General features: G+C 36.8%; 1 protein-coding gene across 1 annotated transcript; it reads right to left on the bottom strand.

Annotated features, from left to right (window-relative positions):
* Positions 1 to 12749: 12749 nt before the first annotated feature.
* Positions 12750 to 16472, bottom strand: CPT4 (Undecaprenyl pyrophosphate synthetase family protein). Its single transcript, XM_020354547.3, has 3 exons — positions 16016 to 16472; positions 15860 to 15927; positions 12750 to 13438 (listed from the first exon to the last, which is right to left on the bottom strand). The coding sequence occupies exons 1-3, from the start codon at positions 16406 to 16408 to the stop codon at positions 12991 to 12993; spliced, it is 909 nt and encodes a 302-aa protein (XP_020210136.1). The 5' UTR covers positions 16409 to 16472; the 3' UTR covers positions 12750 to 12990.
* Positions 16473 to 17272: the final 800 nt, after the last annotated feature.

The following is a 17272-nucleotide window of genomic DNA, read 5'->3' on the forward strand; positions in this document are numbered from 1 at the left end:
GTTAAAGGAAGTTATAATTCAAGACCACGTAGCAAATATAGTGGATAGCGGTTATGAGTTGAAAGCGTACATGCACAGAATTAACCGCTCTTGATTGCTCTATAAATATAAGGATTACGGACCTTTACGGAGGTCGGAAAACTCATACTCTAACCAAATTCTGAAGCATTCTCTGCCTGCACATATGGCTTCCATGCAAGGAATCATCTTTGGGTATGATTACTTCTCGGCCACTTGTCTTTTCTCTTTTTAGGAGTAGGATTAGTGTAGTCTTTCTTTTCTCTTCTCTCCCTTTAATTACGTAGTTATAGACTTTAATCTTGTAATGCTTGAACATTATGTAATTTGAACATGATTTGTATTGCGAATGTATACATTGTTCATTCTATTCATATTGTTATTTGCATGCGGGAACATTGCTTGTTTGTTGTAATCGAAGAACATTTCGAAACAAGTAGTTGCTAAGACTTTTTCATCCTACTCTCCATTCTCGGTAACACGATAACATAGTAAAGCACCTAAATTGAAATATGTTCGTGTGCTAGTCTAAATAAAAAGAACCCAGGATTTGATAGTTAATTCCACCGTAAACAAATTGGCACGCCCAGTGGGACCCGTTTAATTCAGAACATAATTGGTCTAGTTTAGGTGTGTGAATTGCATGAGATTAAGGAGTGAGAGAACTATGTCTACGTCTAATAATCCGAATGCAAGCCATAATAATGCAAATGTAGAACAGCCTAACCCCAATCCTGATAGTGCTACTAATGTGACCGGGGGGGCAAGGTCTCCTCCTGTGTTACTCGAAAACACAGCAAGGCCAAATAATGTAACTCAGGAACTGGTAGATGTCACGAGGGAGTATCCTTGGGGTATGCCACCTAATTGGCGAAGTACCCAACCTATACATGCTGATATGCCAGTACCCTTGATAGGGCCTAATCCCCAAATGCATATATCCCCACAGGGATATAATCCTGGACCAAACGGCATGGGGTTTGTTATGCAAGACCTCTATCAACATATAGGAACGAGTCAGGAAGGTTCGTTAATTCGACAAGGCAGTTACGTACCCACTGGAATTAGTAACCAGGCTATGATGGCTCTTAGACAGCAAATGGACCATAGTAATCATGACATGGTCAATTTGTTGTCAACTCAAATGCATAACATTATGACTCCCCTGTATGAATTGATAAACAAAATAGGGGATAAACTAGGTGAGGGAACACCTTCGAGAGCCATGAGTGCGAACTTGAATGACAGAGAAAACCTTGGGGGGCATGGAAATTTTCAGAATGTAATTCGACCTAATGGGAATCCCAATGATCATTTAGACCAGATGGTGGAAAGAATATTAAATAGGCATGGATTCGATGTAGGTTGAAACGAACGCCCATATTTCGTGTCAGCTTTTCCTGATTATATTACCCAAGCAGAACTACCCCGAGGAGTAAAAGTACCCAAGTTCTCGAAATTTGCAGGAGAATTGACTGAGTCAATAGTCGAACACATAGCTAGGTATGGAGTCGAATGTGGGGATTTAGCAAATAACGAATATTTAAAAATGAAATATTTCCCTAGTTCATTGACTAAACATGCTTTTACATGGTTTACTACCTTACCTCCTAATTCGATACACACATGGGTACAGTTAGAGGGTAGTTTCCATGAACACTTCTTTAGAGAGGAAACAAAAGTTAGTATAGTCGATCTGATGAATATCAAAAGACAAGATAATGAAACTTTGGATGACTATTTGAATAGATTCAGGCAATTAAAATCTCGATGTTACACCAATATACCTGAACATGAATTAGTTAGGATTGCGGCGACAGGGTTAGATTTCTCGATACGCAAGAAGTTAGTAAACGAACAGTTGAGGGATATGGCCCAACTGGCTGAAAAAGTGAGAAGGATCGAACAAATTAAACTAGAAAAAGAAAGGTTGAGAAAATTTGACAAATTTGTTCGAAAGGAGAAGGTAGCGTATTTAGAAAATTCAGATCTTGGGGAAGATTCTAATTGTGAAGTCTCGAGTGAGGAGTTTGAGATCAACTTAGCAGAACTACGCCCTGGCCCTACGTATCAGTGTCAAATGTTAAAACCAGGAGATAATGTAGAACGTAATTCGAGTAAGAAGTATAGTTTTGATGTAACCAAAGCGGAAAAAATATTTGATATTTTATTAAGAGATAAACAAATCGTACTCCCAGAAAATCATAAAATTCCCCCATTCGAGCAAAGAAAAGGAAAGAAATTTTGTAAATATCATAATATGTATGGTCATTGGACTAACAATTGTGTGCGTTTCAGGGATTTTATCGAAAATGCGATTACTGATGGTCGCCTTGCTTTTGAGGAGAAAGATATGAAAGTGGACACAGACCCATTTGCTGCTCATACTGGATATGTCGAGCCAGTCTCGATAGGAGGGATCAATATGGTGGATGTCACTGTCGAAGAGGATGACAATATTGAGCCCATTTCTGATGAGAAGCTCGAGGAACTAATGGAAGATTTTGCTAAGGAGCAGGAGCCCATTTATCCTAAAGAGGGGGATAGCTTAGTTGATTTCTTGTCGAAAAAGAAAGAAGCTGATAGAGAAGTGATGTTATGCCCTCGATGTAGTGCTGTATTTGATAGGGCTGCTGCTAAGGCTTTTGAGGAGTCAGATATAATGATGAATTATAAGGCTGAAAACCTTCGACAAAAGCCTAAGCCCAACGTCGGGTTGAATGCTGGGTTAACTATGAGGCAGGTTCACATGCCTCAATATAACGCTCTAGTAGGAAAGATGAAGATGTATAATTCATCGAGGTTTGGTAACACTTTTGTTCCAAAGGCTAATGTGCCTATTGGCAAATGGAATGCACCGCCAAGACCTATGGTCGGAGGAATAGGTCGAGGGAAACAAGTGATGGCTTATCCACGGAACACAGTGCAAGGAAATCTAGGGAAATTCCCAACGGGAAGTTATGGTCGTGGCTTTCGACAACCTTTCAACAATTTGAGTAAAACTCAGTGGAGAAGACAGCAAAGGATGCGAAAAGCTACTTTTGAAGGAGTAAAAGGAAATCATTTTTCGATCCCTGTTCCCCAGAGAGGAGAGTCATCTCAAAAGTTCGTTGAAGATGATGAGGAGGACATGATCACTGATTGCTTCGAGAGTGGCTTCGAGGACTCTTTAGAGGACATTTGTGGGATAGTTTCGATCTTACCAACTGAGTATGTTGGAGCCATGGAAGATGTGAATGAACAAGAAGATATCCATCAAGAGGACTTTTTCGAGGACCCCAATTATGAGTCGAAAATCGTATGGGTTAGCCAAATATCAAGGGTTATTCCCAAGTTTAACACTGCTGTGTTCGATTCTCCTACTGAGGAAATGAAAGGACACCTCAAGCCTTTATTGCTGACATTGTTGATTGAGGGGCAAGAGGTAAATAAGGTTCTTGTTGATGGAGGGGCAGCTGTGAACATCCTACCCAAGACAAATGCTGAAGAGGTTTGGAAAGTCCTTAGCGGATTTAAAACCTCACAACATAATGATTTCGGATTATGCCGGAAAGTCTTCTCAGCCTGAAGGTATGATTCTGCTCGACGTACAAATTGGAAGTGTGAGGAGGACTACAATGTTCATAGTAACGCCATCTAAGGCAAACTTTAACGTCCTGCTAGGTCGAGAATGGATTCATGGAGTAGGAGCTGTTCCATCCACTGTACACCAAAAGATTTTTTTTTGGAATGATGATGAAGGGTTAGAGATGCTTGAAGCTGATCAGAAAACCTATGAAGTTGGGATGTATTTCGCTGACCAACAACTTACAGCGTTTGCGAAAACTAAACCTTTCGATGCTTACAATTCTAGAATGATGGATGAAGAAGAAGGCATCAAGAAGACGTTTTGCTGGGATGTAAGGAGAGGTTTTGTGATTCAAGCCGAGAAGGATTCGGCTCCACTTGAAGAATGAAGGATAAAGATCCTTACTCGAGCTTTTTAGCTCGAATATCGGCTTACGTAGCCGATCGAACGGCCAATATGGCCGAAGTTCAAAGTGAAAAAGCATTTTTGAAGGAAGTTGATAAAAACAGTACGACCACATGGGCCGATGAAAAACAAAAAATAGAAAATCAAGGAGACCAGGGAGTTTCCAACGAAAAAGAAAACCAAAAAACAGGAAATCAAAGAGACCAAGATGTCTCGAGCAAAAAAGAAGATCGAGGAAACGAAAAAGGCCACGCGGTCGAAAAAACAACAGAAAACCAAGAGCAAGAGCTAGATCCCAAGTTGGATTGTATCTTTGACGACTCACCATTGGGATTCGAAAGAACGGAGAAAGAGGAATATAAGTTAGAATCTCAGGATCCACTCGAGGAGGTAAACTTAGGAACGGGTGAGGCTAGAAGAGTAACCTACGTGAGCAAGTTCTTGCAAGGAAACCTAAAGGAGGAATTGCTTCAAGTTTTACATGAGTATAAAGATTGCTTCGCATGGGATTACGAGGAAATGCCAGGATTAGATCGAGAATTGGTGGAACATAGGTTACCCACAGTTCCTGGAAAGAGACCTGTTAAGCAAAATCCCCGAAGATTTGCCCCTAAAGTGGTCGAGAAAATTAAGGAAGAAATTGAAAGACTGCTAAAAGCGAAGTTTATTAGAACTTCAAGATATGTTGAGTGGGTCTCGAATATTGTGCCTGTGATTAAAAAGAATGGAAAGCTCAGAGTCTGCATTGATTTTCGAGATCTCAACAAAGCAACGCCCAAGGATGAATATCCTATGCCTATTGCTGAAAACATGATAGACGCAGCTGCAGGTAATGAAATTATGAGTTTGCTTGATGGTTATTCTGGGTATAACCAAATTTATATTGCAGCTAACGATGTGTCGAAAACTGCTTTTCGATGTCCAGGTGCCTTAGGCGTCTATGAATGGGTGATGATGCCATTTGGATTAAAAAATGCTGGTGCTACTTATCAGAGGGCAATGAATTTAATATTTCATGATCTAATTGGTAAGTTTGTACAAGTATATATTGATGACATAATTGTTGGGTCGAAACGAAAAGAGGATCATCTAAGCCATTTAAAATTATCTTTCGAGAGAATGAGAAAACATGGTTTGAAAATGAATCCACTAAAATGTGCTTTTGGTGTTACAGCAGGAGAGTTTCTGGGGTTTGTCATACACCAGAAAGGAATTGAAGTGGATCAAAACAAAACGAAGGCTATTATGGAGACTAAACCTCCATCGAACAAAAAGGAACTTCAATCTCTCCTAGGTAAAGTGAACTTTTTGCGAAGATTCATATCAAACTTGTCTGATAAAACTAAAATCTTTTCTCCTCTTTTACGTTTAAAAAAGGAACAAGAATTTCGATGGGATAAAGATCACCAGAAAGCATTCGATAACATCAAAGAGTACTTGGCTCATCCTCCAGTACTCGCACCAATCTCTGAAGGGAAGCAACTGAAGTTGTACATTTCAACTAGTGATTCGACTATTGCGGGCATGCTGGCGCAAGAAGATGAAAATGGCATCGAGAGAGTCATCTATTATCTAAGTCGAATGTTAGTAGGAGCAGAAATTAGATATTCTCCTTTAGAGAAATTGTGTTTAAGTTTATATGTTGCTTGTACAAAGTTGAAGTATTACATTAGGACTCGTGATGTTGTAATATTTTGTCGAAGTAATGTGATTAAGTATATGTTGTGTAAACCTGTTTTACATTCTCGAGTTGGTAAATGGGCACTTGCATTAACTGAATATTCACTTACTTTTGAACCACTAAAAGCAGTTAAAGGTCAAGTACTCGCAGATTTTCTCGCTGATCACTCGAATGAGTCAAAAGAGATTTTATACTTAACCACGAAACCATGGCAATTATATTTTGACGGATCGAAACACGAGTCAGGCGCTGGAATAGGTCTTTTAATCCTAAACCCTCAGGGATTGCCGACAAAAGTGTCACTTAAAATGAACAAAAAGTATTCGAACAACGAAACTGAGTATCAAGCGTTGATAGCTGGACTCGAAATATTAATGGAGTTGGGTGCTCGAAATGTATTGATTCGAGGGGATTCACAATTAGTTGTCAAACAATTAACACAAGAATATAAGTGCTTAAATGAGAGGTTAATTGAATTAAAGGCTCGAGTCGTGCAATTACTTAACACTTTTGATGAAGTCGAATTACAACATATTCCTCGAGGCTCAAATATCATTGCAAATAAGTTGGCTCAAACAGCCTCAGGGTATAAAGTAAGTGAAGAATGTCTCGAGCATTTAATCCACACAGAAAATGAATTGGTGGAGCACCGAGAAATTATGAATGTTAGTTCAGTAAGTCAGCAAGATTGGAGAAGCGAATTGATCGAATACTTGCGAAATCCCAACCTAAAGGTAGAAAGGAAGATTAAACTCCAAGCCCTTAGTTATCTTTTATTGAATAATGAATTGTATAAAAAGGGTTTCGACGGAGTTTTATTCAAATGTTTGGGGAAAGATGAGAGCTACATAGCAATGGCGGAGATACATGAAGGTATTTGTGGAGCACATCAAGCTGGAAAGAAAATGAAATGGGTTTTATCGAGAAAAGGTTTATATTGGCCAACCATGATTAAGGATTGTATCAAATTTGCAAAAAGCTGTGAAGAATGCCAGAAACATGGACCCATACAAAAAGCACCAGCGAGTGAGTTGCATTCGATCATCAAACCTTGGCCATTTCGAGGATGGGCAATGGATTTAATTGGACAAATACACCCACCTACTTCAAAAAATCACAAATATATATTGGTGGCCATAGATTACTTTACAAAATGGGTTGAAGCTATTCCTTTAAAAGAAGTCGAGCAAAAGGACATAATTGATTTTATCGAGGATCATATTATTACAAGGTTTGGGATTCCTCAAACAATCACTACTGATCAAGGCACAGTTTTTACGGGTCGAAACATGGCTCGATATGCGGAGTCGAGGGGAATTAAGTTAATAACTTCAACACCATATTATGCTCAAGCAAACGGTCAGGTCGAGGCTGCTAATAAAGTTGTGATTAATTTAATCAAAAGACATACATCAAACAGACCTCGAAGTTGGCACGAGACTCTTGTTCAAGTACTATGGGCTTATAGGAATTCACCTCGAGATGCCACGAAAACTACTCCATATAAATTAGTATATGGCCATGAAGCTATTCTTCCTATTGATATTAACTTACAATCAATTCACATACAAAAACAAAATGAATTACCTGTTGAGGATTATTGGAGTTTAATGTATGATGAGTTGATTTCTTTAGAGGAAGAGAGGTTAATTGCGTTGCAGAATCTTGTGCAACAAAAAGAAAAAATCGAGAAAACATATAATAAGAAGAAATCATTTCTTCCGTTGATTTCTTGATAGAAACCAACTCGTCTCGGAGTTTCTCGAGCTTAGCACGGTCTCCTTCAGTTTCGACCTCAATTTGGGTCACCTCTTGATATGCAGTAGACCACTGAGTTCGAAGTTCCCAGGCGCGGCTAAAGGGCCCGATAAATGCTTGAAGCTCTAAAGAAATATCAGAAGGAAGGTCGGAATAACTGAGCAAGTCATCAATCATTTGTTGCACTTCCGTTTTGAACTCAGGAATGAGGAAGGCCTGATCGAGATCTTCAACGTATGCCTTCGAGCGAAAAGAGTCGAGCAGGGGTTGGTAAGAAGGTGTTTCAGAAGCTGGCTCAACAACCTTCAATTTTTCTTTCTCTGACCCAGAGGGACCACTTGTCCAGTTATCCAAGACCTCGAAGATACTATTGATATCTTCATCTTCGTCGTCGAAAAAGCTCATCAAGTCAAGGTCCGGAGAAGGGATTGATGAAAGACCTTGGACAGAAGAAGTGACCCCGCCTTGAGTCGAAGGGGAAGTTGCAAAGGGTCGAGGAGATTCAGTCGAACCTGCACAATGGAAGATTTGTAAGATTTCAGTAAGAGGCCATCATACAAATAGTCAGGTCGAAAGAAATATACCCTTGTTCTGACTCGAAGGAGGTTGTAGCTCAAAAGAGGGTTCACCTTGAGCAGAATTTTGTCGCGTTTCCGCGTTAATCAAAGGGCCTGATTGAAGAACCCTACCCTCTTCGACCTGAGGGGGAATTTTTATTGAAGCCATAACAGAGGCAAGCGTCGCAACATCCACTTGAGGGGTAGACAACTGATAAAATGAAGAAGTCAGGCTAAACATCAAGAGAAAATTTGAGTCACAAGGTATAATAAGATGAACATGTTGGGTTACCTCAGTGGCAAAGGGTACGCTTTTCTGCGCTTCTCGAGACACCCCTTGAGAAGAATCCAGTGGGATAATCTCAATATCCTATTAATAGGATTTTAGAACGGTTAAAGGTATAAGAGAAATATAAATGAAGAAAGACGTTGAAATTGAAATACCTTAGGAGCGGACTTTATGGCGTCTTTGAGCAACTTCTCGCCAGAGGGTTGTTGAAGTTTCTTGGGAAGAGGCAAGACCATCTTCCCTTTCCCCTTGTCTTGCTTCTTTGTGGTCGAGACCTGAATTGGAAATAATGAATGTGATTATAAAATTCGAGTAAGTAAATAACCTCAAAATTGATAATTCACTTACAGTTTTAGTACTGTCTGAGCCTACTTTTTGCTTTTTCGAGGTTTCAATGCTCTGCAAGGTAAGAATCAGCAATAAATGAACGCAAGGTAAAAATACTGTGATTGTAAGGAAGATGAAAGTCGAAAAGAAATATACCTTAGAACGAAGAGAAACCTTCTCAGCTGCAGTCTTTCTTTTTCGGCTTTTCTTAGACGATTCTTTGTCTTCGTCATTGTCACTCTCCCAATCAGGAGTTGGATCAGCATGTCGAGGAACACGCTGAGGGATGGCAGCTACAAGGTTCGAGCAAAGAAGTGAGACAAGTTTAAGGTATACTCGAAGAAGAAGTAAGTGAAAAATATTTACCAGGGGGAGGGTTAATGTTATTGACCCAACATAATGGCCACCATTTGTTTCGAGGAAAATCGTACACGGAACATCTCGCGTAGGTAACTTTATTCTTTACAGGAACTTCTTTGCGCTCAAGGTAAAACGGGTCGAGTGTTTTCACCCAAGGAGGATGAGATACATGTTTAACTAGACCAAAAAGGGCATTTGGAAGAGGAGGTATGTGTTTTGGACAAAATTTTTCGAAATCAGTTTTACCTTGAGGGTTTATTACCTTTTTTGAGCGAATGTTCCGTTGTACCATTTTCGATAATGAGACCGAAGCGTCAAAAATGGTTCGGTGCACATTGTCAGGTCGATAACAAACCTTAAAAAACTGTTCGAATTGATAAATGATAAGTTGATTCTTGAAAGTACCTGGTTGCTTAGGCCCCTGCGAACAAGAAAGAGGAGAATTAATCAGCTTTTTCAGAAAGCCATCAAAATCGATGAGTTTATCTACAATATAGTAACACCACCATCGAAGGTAGCATTTTGAAGCCAGAAAAGAAGGAGAAAAAGTGGAAGGCGTAAGTTGGAGTTTTTTGTCAGGCCGTAGAATGAAGTTGAGGATTTCCTCATAATTCCCTGCTTCGACACAAATATCTGCATCAATGCCTTCCTTACATCGAAGAGGGAGGGGTTTCATCTGGCAAATACCAAACTGACGAGCAAAGAGTTGAGGTTGATAAGGATATAATCTCACATCCTTCTGTCTCATACCCGAGAAAATGACATCCCACGCTAAGAATCTAAACCAAATATCAGTCGAAGAAGGATTAATATTCCCAACTTGATTGTTCTGACGCAACCAAACTGGGCCTATTAGATTTGATCGAAGAAAAGGAGCCAAATCTTCGGTGAACTCTGTGAAGCTAAGAATTGCTCGAATATACTTTTCAAAATTATCCACTAGACGCTTCCGAGGAGTAAGGGTAGTCAAACGAGCGCCTTCGAGTTCACAAAGCGGAATTGGGTTGGCAGGTAGGCGAAGTTTCTTCTCGAGGATAGCATTAAGCCATAGTTGCAATAACCATAATGGACCGGAGAGATTTCGAGGCCCCGTCTCTCGGGTAAAACTTTCAGAAGCTTCATCCAGACACGTATATAGAGAAGCTAGAAGCAACTTGCTCAAACATATCTTTTTCTTCGAGTGAAGAGCTTGAGCCAAGGCATAGTAATATTTAGGAACTTGAAGGGAAGGAGTACAAAAAACGCAGGCTGATAACCAATACATTAAAAAAGCAATATGCTCAGAAGGGGAAACTGTTGTACCAGGCTGACCCATGTGTGTAGTAATGAAGGCCAAATAAGTTTTTTTGTCCCAGGAGATCGAAACATCTTTGATCGAAATATCTTCCTCAAATGCATCAGGATAAAACCTCTCCCCAAGAGGCATTAACCCGGTTATAGCAGCAACATCAAGTAAGGTAAGGCAAACAAAACCACAAGGAAACTCGAAGGCCCTAGTCTCTCGATTCCAGAAGAAAATAGCAGAAAGAATCATTTGAGGATCGAAAAGATGAAGGTCATACTTGGCTAATTGGATAAATTCAAAAATACCCATTTCTTTCCACACGGAGGACATAGAAGATTCTACGCGAGCTACCCAAGATAGATGTCGTTCTTTAACGGGGGGAAAGGCTCTAAAAATCTTTGTGGTATCAGTAAAAAGGCTCAAGTCTATCTGGGGTGAGTAAATAAAGGGAATGGTGGAGGCATCTTCAGGAAGAAGGGTATTACCAAATTTTTTAGTGTTTTGACCAGCAAATGGACCAAGAAAAGCATGAATAGAACCATCCTCTAAAGAGAAAGGAAGAAGTACCTGAGATTGGTATATCTTTAAACTGGCCTCTTCCATGCCAGGAATAGGGATAAAAGTATCGTCGCCATCTTTAACCTTACAGACTTGGGCATTAGTGATGAACAGAGGAGTGCTCTGAGTAGTGGTGGTCATAGCAGCAGAAGTAGTAGCAGTCAAAATAGGGGAAGAAGTGGTGGCAGTAGGAGACAATGAAGAGGCCACGGCAGCGGAAGTGGACGCAGCAGAAGAAGCCATAATGAACAAAAGCAAGAACAGAGACAACGGTCAGAGAGAACGGTCGGAGAAGAAGATCAAGAACCAGAGCAAAAGAAGAAACAATGAGCAAGAAAACTTGGGCACGAAGGAAGAGAATGGTGAAAACGATTTAACCCTAGGGTGAAAAAAGGGTTTTAAACGAGGTAAATGGGCCTAGGTTGAAACGGGTTGGGTTAGGCAAGATTATTTGAAATATTAAATTGAATTTCCAAAACAACCGCCAAAACGTTTCATATCAGAAGACAAATTTATGGAAAAATGGAAGTATACGCCGTTAGAGCCATCAATGTCACATCCAAACGGTCAGTACCTTACAAGAATAGGTTTTCATCGAAGGAATGATTAGTTAACGTCAAGAAAAGTGAACATCAAGAAACAAATTGAGGGAGTATCGAAGAACAGCCTTGATAGGAATTTAGTTTTCTCCTAAGATGCTCATCGAAACTAAATTCCTAGGGGGGCATTTGTTAGGCATACTCGAAAATCATGTGACTCGAAAAGATTGATAGCGTTGCCCGAGAAGTAAAATCAACACATGCTGAATACTTGTGACTAATCTCACATGGGACGTGGGAGCACTCAAAATTATGGGACTCGAAAAAGCAAGTGTTGCTCGAGAATAGTTGAGACTCTCAGAACATGGAGGTTAAGCCAAAACGGTTACCAAAAAATCAATCGAAGAAACAAGGAACGTGGGAAGAGCGGTTAAAGGAAGTTATAATTCAAGACCACGTAGCAAATATAGTGGATAGCGGTTATGAGTTGAAAGCGTACATGCACAGAATTAACCGCTCTTGATTGCTCTATAAATACAAGGATTACGGACCTTTACGGAGGTCGGAAAACTCATACTCTAACCAAATTCTGAAGCATTCTCTGCCTGCACATATGGCTTCCATGCAAGGAATCATCTTTGGGTATGATTACTTCTCGGCCACTTGTCTTTTCTCTTTTTAGGAGTAGGATTAGTGTAGTCTTTCTTTTCTCTTCTCTCCCTTTAATTACGTAGTTATAGACTTTAATCTTGTAATGCTTGATCATTATGTAATTTGAACATGATTTGTATTGCGAATGTATACATTGTTCATTCTATTCATATTGTTATTTGCATGCGGGAACATTGCTTGTTTGTTGTAATCGAATAACATTTCGAAACAAGTAGTTGCTAAGACTTTTTCATCCTACTCTCCATTCTCGGTAACACGATAACACAGTAAAGCACCTAAATTGAAATACGTTCGTGTGCTAGTCTAAATAAAAAGAACCCAGGATTTGATAGTTAATTCCACCGTAAACAGCATCAATCGGATATAAATACCGACAGGTTCAAATATTTTAACCCGAACCCGACCAATAAAACCCATATTAAACCGAGTAAAATAACCTGTAAAATTAAAAAATCTAAAAAAGATCGCCTGAACTAAAAAATGGACCACGAAAAACTTCGGTTTTGAAATGTTCGAAACTTTCTACTCACGTTTAATGCAATCTCACCCAAAGTCAAATTTCACACTTCTTAAAAAGCATAATATAGCGTCCGTTTACAAACTATAAATTATTATAAATTATTTTTGTAAGCTCTCTTGAATATACGCACAATATTTTCTATGATTAGGAAAGAGAGATGAGAAAATTAAAAAATTATGAGATAAAATGAGTGTATAATAAAGAGAAACAAATAGAGAAAAGTAAGTTCTAAAACAATATTTTAGTAATAGCAAAATTCTACAATAGCATTTATCTTTTCTTGAAATCTTGTGTTGACCAAAAAAAACAGAAAACTATTTTTGCATGCTACTTTCTTTTGCCTAAACATGGCATTGGGACCAAGCCAACTACCAATACTTATGTTTGCCTCTCATTTAATTAATGTATATGTTATGAAGGTACTACCACTATATTAATATTACAGAGAAATCCCTATGAGTGTCGTCCACCATAGCGTCTTTGTCTTTGCTGAAATGAAATTAATGCGTCTGCAAACTCATCTTTGCCAAAATCTGGCCAGAGTTCTCGATTAAAATAAAGTTCTGTGTAAGCCAATTGCCACAATAAAAAGTTGCTCACTCTGAGTTCGCCACTAGTTCGTATTAGTAGATCAGGGTAAGGAAACTCGGTGCAATTAGTTTCCAATTCTTGTTCAATTATGTTTTCATTGATGTCGTCCAAATGAAGAAGACCATCTTTTACTTTCCTGGCTACACTTTTACATGCTTGAACAACATCGTATTTTCCACTGTAACTCACTGCCACAATAAGTTGGAGTCTCGAATTCTGTTTTGTATCCTCCTCTGCACTAGCTATCATTGTCTTTAGAGACTCCGGGAGCTTTGATGAATCTCCAATTACTGATATTCGAATTCCTTCCCTAAAACAATGGATAAAATAAAACGAAGAAAATATTTGGTTATGATCACAACATTCCAATCAATATATAATTTTAATATATTTTCGGTCTTTCAAATAGGTAAGTTTGTTCCTTTTTTTTATTCAAATTTAAAATGATTTTTTTAGTCATTAATTTGAAGAGAAAAAACTTAATTTACATGTTCAATTATTGATAATAAATCTACTAAACAAAATCCACTTATTATTAACAATATACGCACTTGATTGTTATTCGTTGTTCGTTGGTAAAAATATTATAATAAATTTAATTAATGCTACATGATTGACTTAATTTATGAGAGACCAAAACAACTTTTTCTCTTTAAATTGTAAGTATTAAAAAAATTCATTTTAAATAAAAAAGACTAAAAAAGATATATCTCACATTTAAGAGATATTTTAATTAGCACCCTGCATCGAAAGTGGTTGTAAGTTCGTAACCTGACGTGATGGAGAGAAGACAATTCTAGAAAGGAAAAAGCAAGCAGTGTCTTTCCTCTACGTAATATTTAGACCACAAAGAAAAACATAGAAAAGAACAAAATAGAACCCCGACTCGAGCAAGATTATTTTAAGTAGTATAGCGACACTTGTTAAGCCTGTAACCGATTTTTTCTTAACCTTTTTAACATAACCTAAGAAAAATAATATCACTGAGCTAAATATACCAAACTACACAACTACTGCTACTATTTTCTCAAAATAATAATAATAATAATATAATAACACATCAACAATAAAAGTTTTGTTAGCTTTTGTTCGATGTTGAACAAGATCAATAGTGGACCTTTTATGTGATAGGAGAGTCACAAAACTTTTTTTTAAAAAAATAATTATATATATATATATTATAATTATTTTATAAAATGATTAGTTAATGATAATTTTTTTCTTGAATTTTATTATTATACATGTTTATTTTGAGTAAGAAAAATAAAATTTTTTGTTATTTTTTAATTAATAAAAAATTTAATTTATATATAAAAAATTAATTTGATATCCCTAAATTATTTATTGAAGTTCCGCTACTAAACAAGATATATATATATATATATATATATATATATATATTTATTTATTTTTTTTTATTTTTTTTTAAAATAGAAAATATTGCAAAGATAGTCGCAATGAGAATTAAACCTAGGTCTTCATGTTTGCAACTACTTCAACCTCTCTTCACCCAACTACTAGACTAACCCTAATAGTCACTGAACAAGATATTAAAAGTGAAAAGACTTTATTAAAAAGTATAATGTTTGTACCTCATTTAAGGTTAACCGGTTAATACTACATTTTCAATTTTACATTGTGATTTTTAATAAAAAATTTCTGTTCATGTTAGAATTTATAATCTATAACATATATAAAAATATAATTTAATTTGATGTATAATTTTTAAATATTTTAATTTTTAATTTTTAAATAATAAAAATAATATTAAAATTTAATTATCCTTTTAAATAAGTCTTAAACTTGAAATATTAAAATTTAAAGATCAAAGAAAATATTAATTAATTTAACTATTTTAAAAAAATATATTAAATAAATATAAAGACACAAAAGTTTTACTCTAATAATATTAAAAATTAATTATCTTTATAAATAAGTGAAATATTAGAATTTGAAGATCAAACATAATATTAATTAATTTAACAAATATTAATAATTTTTTAAAAAAGTTATTTAATAAATATAAAAACACAAAATATTTTAGTCTAATAATAATAATAATAAATTATATTATTTTTTAATATATACATATCTTTTAGAAATTGTGAGTAATAAGTTCTCATAGTCTTTATTTTTATTAAAACAAGAGATAAAAATAGAAAAAATAATAATAATTTAACTTAATATATTAAATTTAGTATAAAGGCATAATAAATATTATAATTTTAACTATCAAAATAGATATACATTAATAGTGCACTTAAAAAGATTGTAAAAACTAAATTATTTCCACAATTTCACATAATTGATTATTATTAAAATAAAATTGATTTAAATAAGCATATTAATAAGAGACTTAAAAATATTTAATCTTATTTGAATTAAAAAGATCAAAATCAATCAACTTATAAAAAAAACTGTTACAAAATAATCATAAACTTTAAATATTTAACTTCATAAAAACAAATCTTAAGAAAAAAAAAAAAAAACTATTCACAAATTAAAACGGTTATGTCTAATACCATTTTTTTCTCTTCCCACAATATAGGAGAGAATCTAATCTCTCCGCACGCTAAAAACGGTCGATGAAAATAACGAATTAATAAAATAAAATATTAAAAATAAAAGACAAAAATATCATAATCGAACTAAATTGAATCATCTTGTTTGTTTCATTATGGAGTAAGCATTAAAGCGGTTTGGTGGTATACAGTACTAGTAGTAGTAGTACCTCTTAAAAGCTTCAATCTCAGAGTTTATAGTTCTCTCAAACAGTCTCATCAAGAAATCAACCTCCACCTGCACGCACGACACAATCCCCACAAATCAATAATCACTATGCACTGTACAATCAAAATGCAGTAGGAAGTGAAAAGACAAGAATGACCTTAGGTCGAACCCAGTTATCAGTGGAGAACGCGAAAACCGTCAGCACCTTAATCCCCCAGCTGCCGCACAGCCTCACCATCCTCCTCAGCGACTCCACCCCCGCCTCGTGCCCCGCCGACGCCGCCAGCCCCCGCACCTTCGCCCACCGCCCGTTCCCGTCCATAATCACCGCCACGTGCTTCGGCATCAGCTCCGCCGCCAGCTCCGCAGGAAGCGGCTCCGGCGCCTCTCCGGCCACGGAGGTCCCGTCGCCGCGAACCGCCACTGCCGGCGGAGCAGCCGCCGAGCCGCGCTTCGGCACGGCAGGGCGAGGGCAATAATGGTAATTGCGGGAATGAAAAGAGGGAGCGGGCGTTTTCACGAGCGGAAGCGGAAGCCTGAACGAGAACATTACTGTTAGTGAGAGTGTTAGTTTTTTTTTTTAGACTCTAACTGTTGCTGAGGTGAAGAGTGCAGAGGAAGCTTTGGTTTATAACGAGTGAGGATTTGTTTGTTGTCCCCACTTCATAGCCTAGCGTCGCGCCAAAACGCTGCCGTATCCAACCGCGATTGCTAGTTGTGAGCAATGAATGGTTCATATTTGCAGAAGTGATGGATAGTTCGCTACGTGTTTTCTTTTGTCTCTTGCGCCAAATATTTTCCTATTGCTTTTTATTGTAAGCAACACGAATTTTTGAGGTTAAAGACACTCTTCTAATCATCGTGTAGGAGTGTGATCTTTATTTTCAAACATGTTAAGGTTAAGGTTATGGTAGATCCGCTTGGACCTCTCAACGTATTGTGATTTCTATAATCTATGATTCATATGGATAAGAAATGAACCACTGTGACAAAAGAAAAGTGTGATTCAGAGAGAGAACAAAAATATCATTTCTTTCGACCATAAAAAAAGATAGCAAAGTTTCCTTGTTAATTGATAAATGAAATATTCGTAAAAAATTAGAATCACTATTGTCGTTTACATTGACATTGTTCTTTAAATTTAACACTTTTAATTGAATAATTAATTTTTTTTTAAGGTGTAACTTACTTAATTCAGATGTTCTTATAATTAAGGAAGGGGTAGTATCTTTTTTTTTTTAGTATTATTGTAAAATGACTTTTTATGTTAATAATCAATGTGAATTTTAGTGAGGATAACAAATGGGCAAAAATTTCCGTAGTATTAAGGTTTAGTTTTCTTTTATCCATAAGAATTATAATAATAGTAACAAAGTTGGAATCTATGTATTTGTACATATTATTTCACCCTCGT

Source organism: Cajanus cajan, chromosome 9 (assembly GCF_000230855.2).
Source record: "Cajanus cajan strain Asha chromosome 9, NIPB_CcT2T_4, whole genome shotgun sequence".
NCBI lineage: Eukaryota > Viridiplantae > Streptophyta > Magnoliopsida > Fabales > Fabaceae > Cajanus > Cajanus cajan.

Bases quoted from the DNA above. Each gene is read 5' to 3' on its own strand.
- CPT4 (XM_020354547.3), bottom strand. From the start codon at position 16,408: ATGTTCTCGTTCAGGCTTCCGCTTCCGCTCGTGAAAACGCCCGCTCCC. The intron at 15,928-16,015 runs GTCATTCTTGTC...TCGTGCGTGCAG, and splicing joins ATAACTGGGTTCGACCTAAG to GTGGAGGTTGATTTCTTGAT. The intron at 13,439-15,859 runs GTACTACTACTA...CCATTGTTTTAG, and splicing joins GAGATTGAAGCTTTTAAGAG to GGAAGGAATTCGAATATCAG.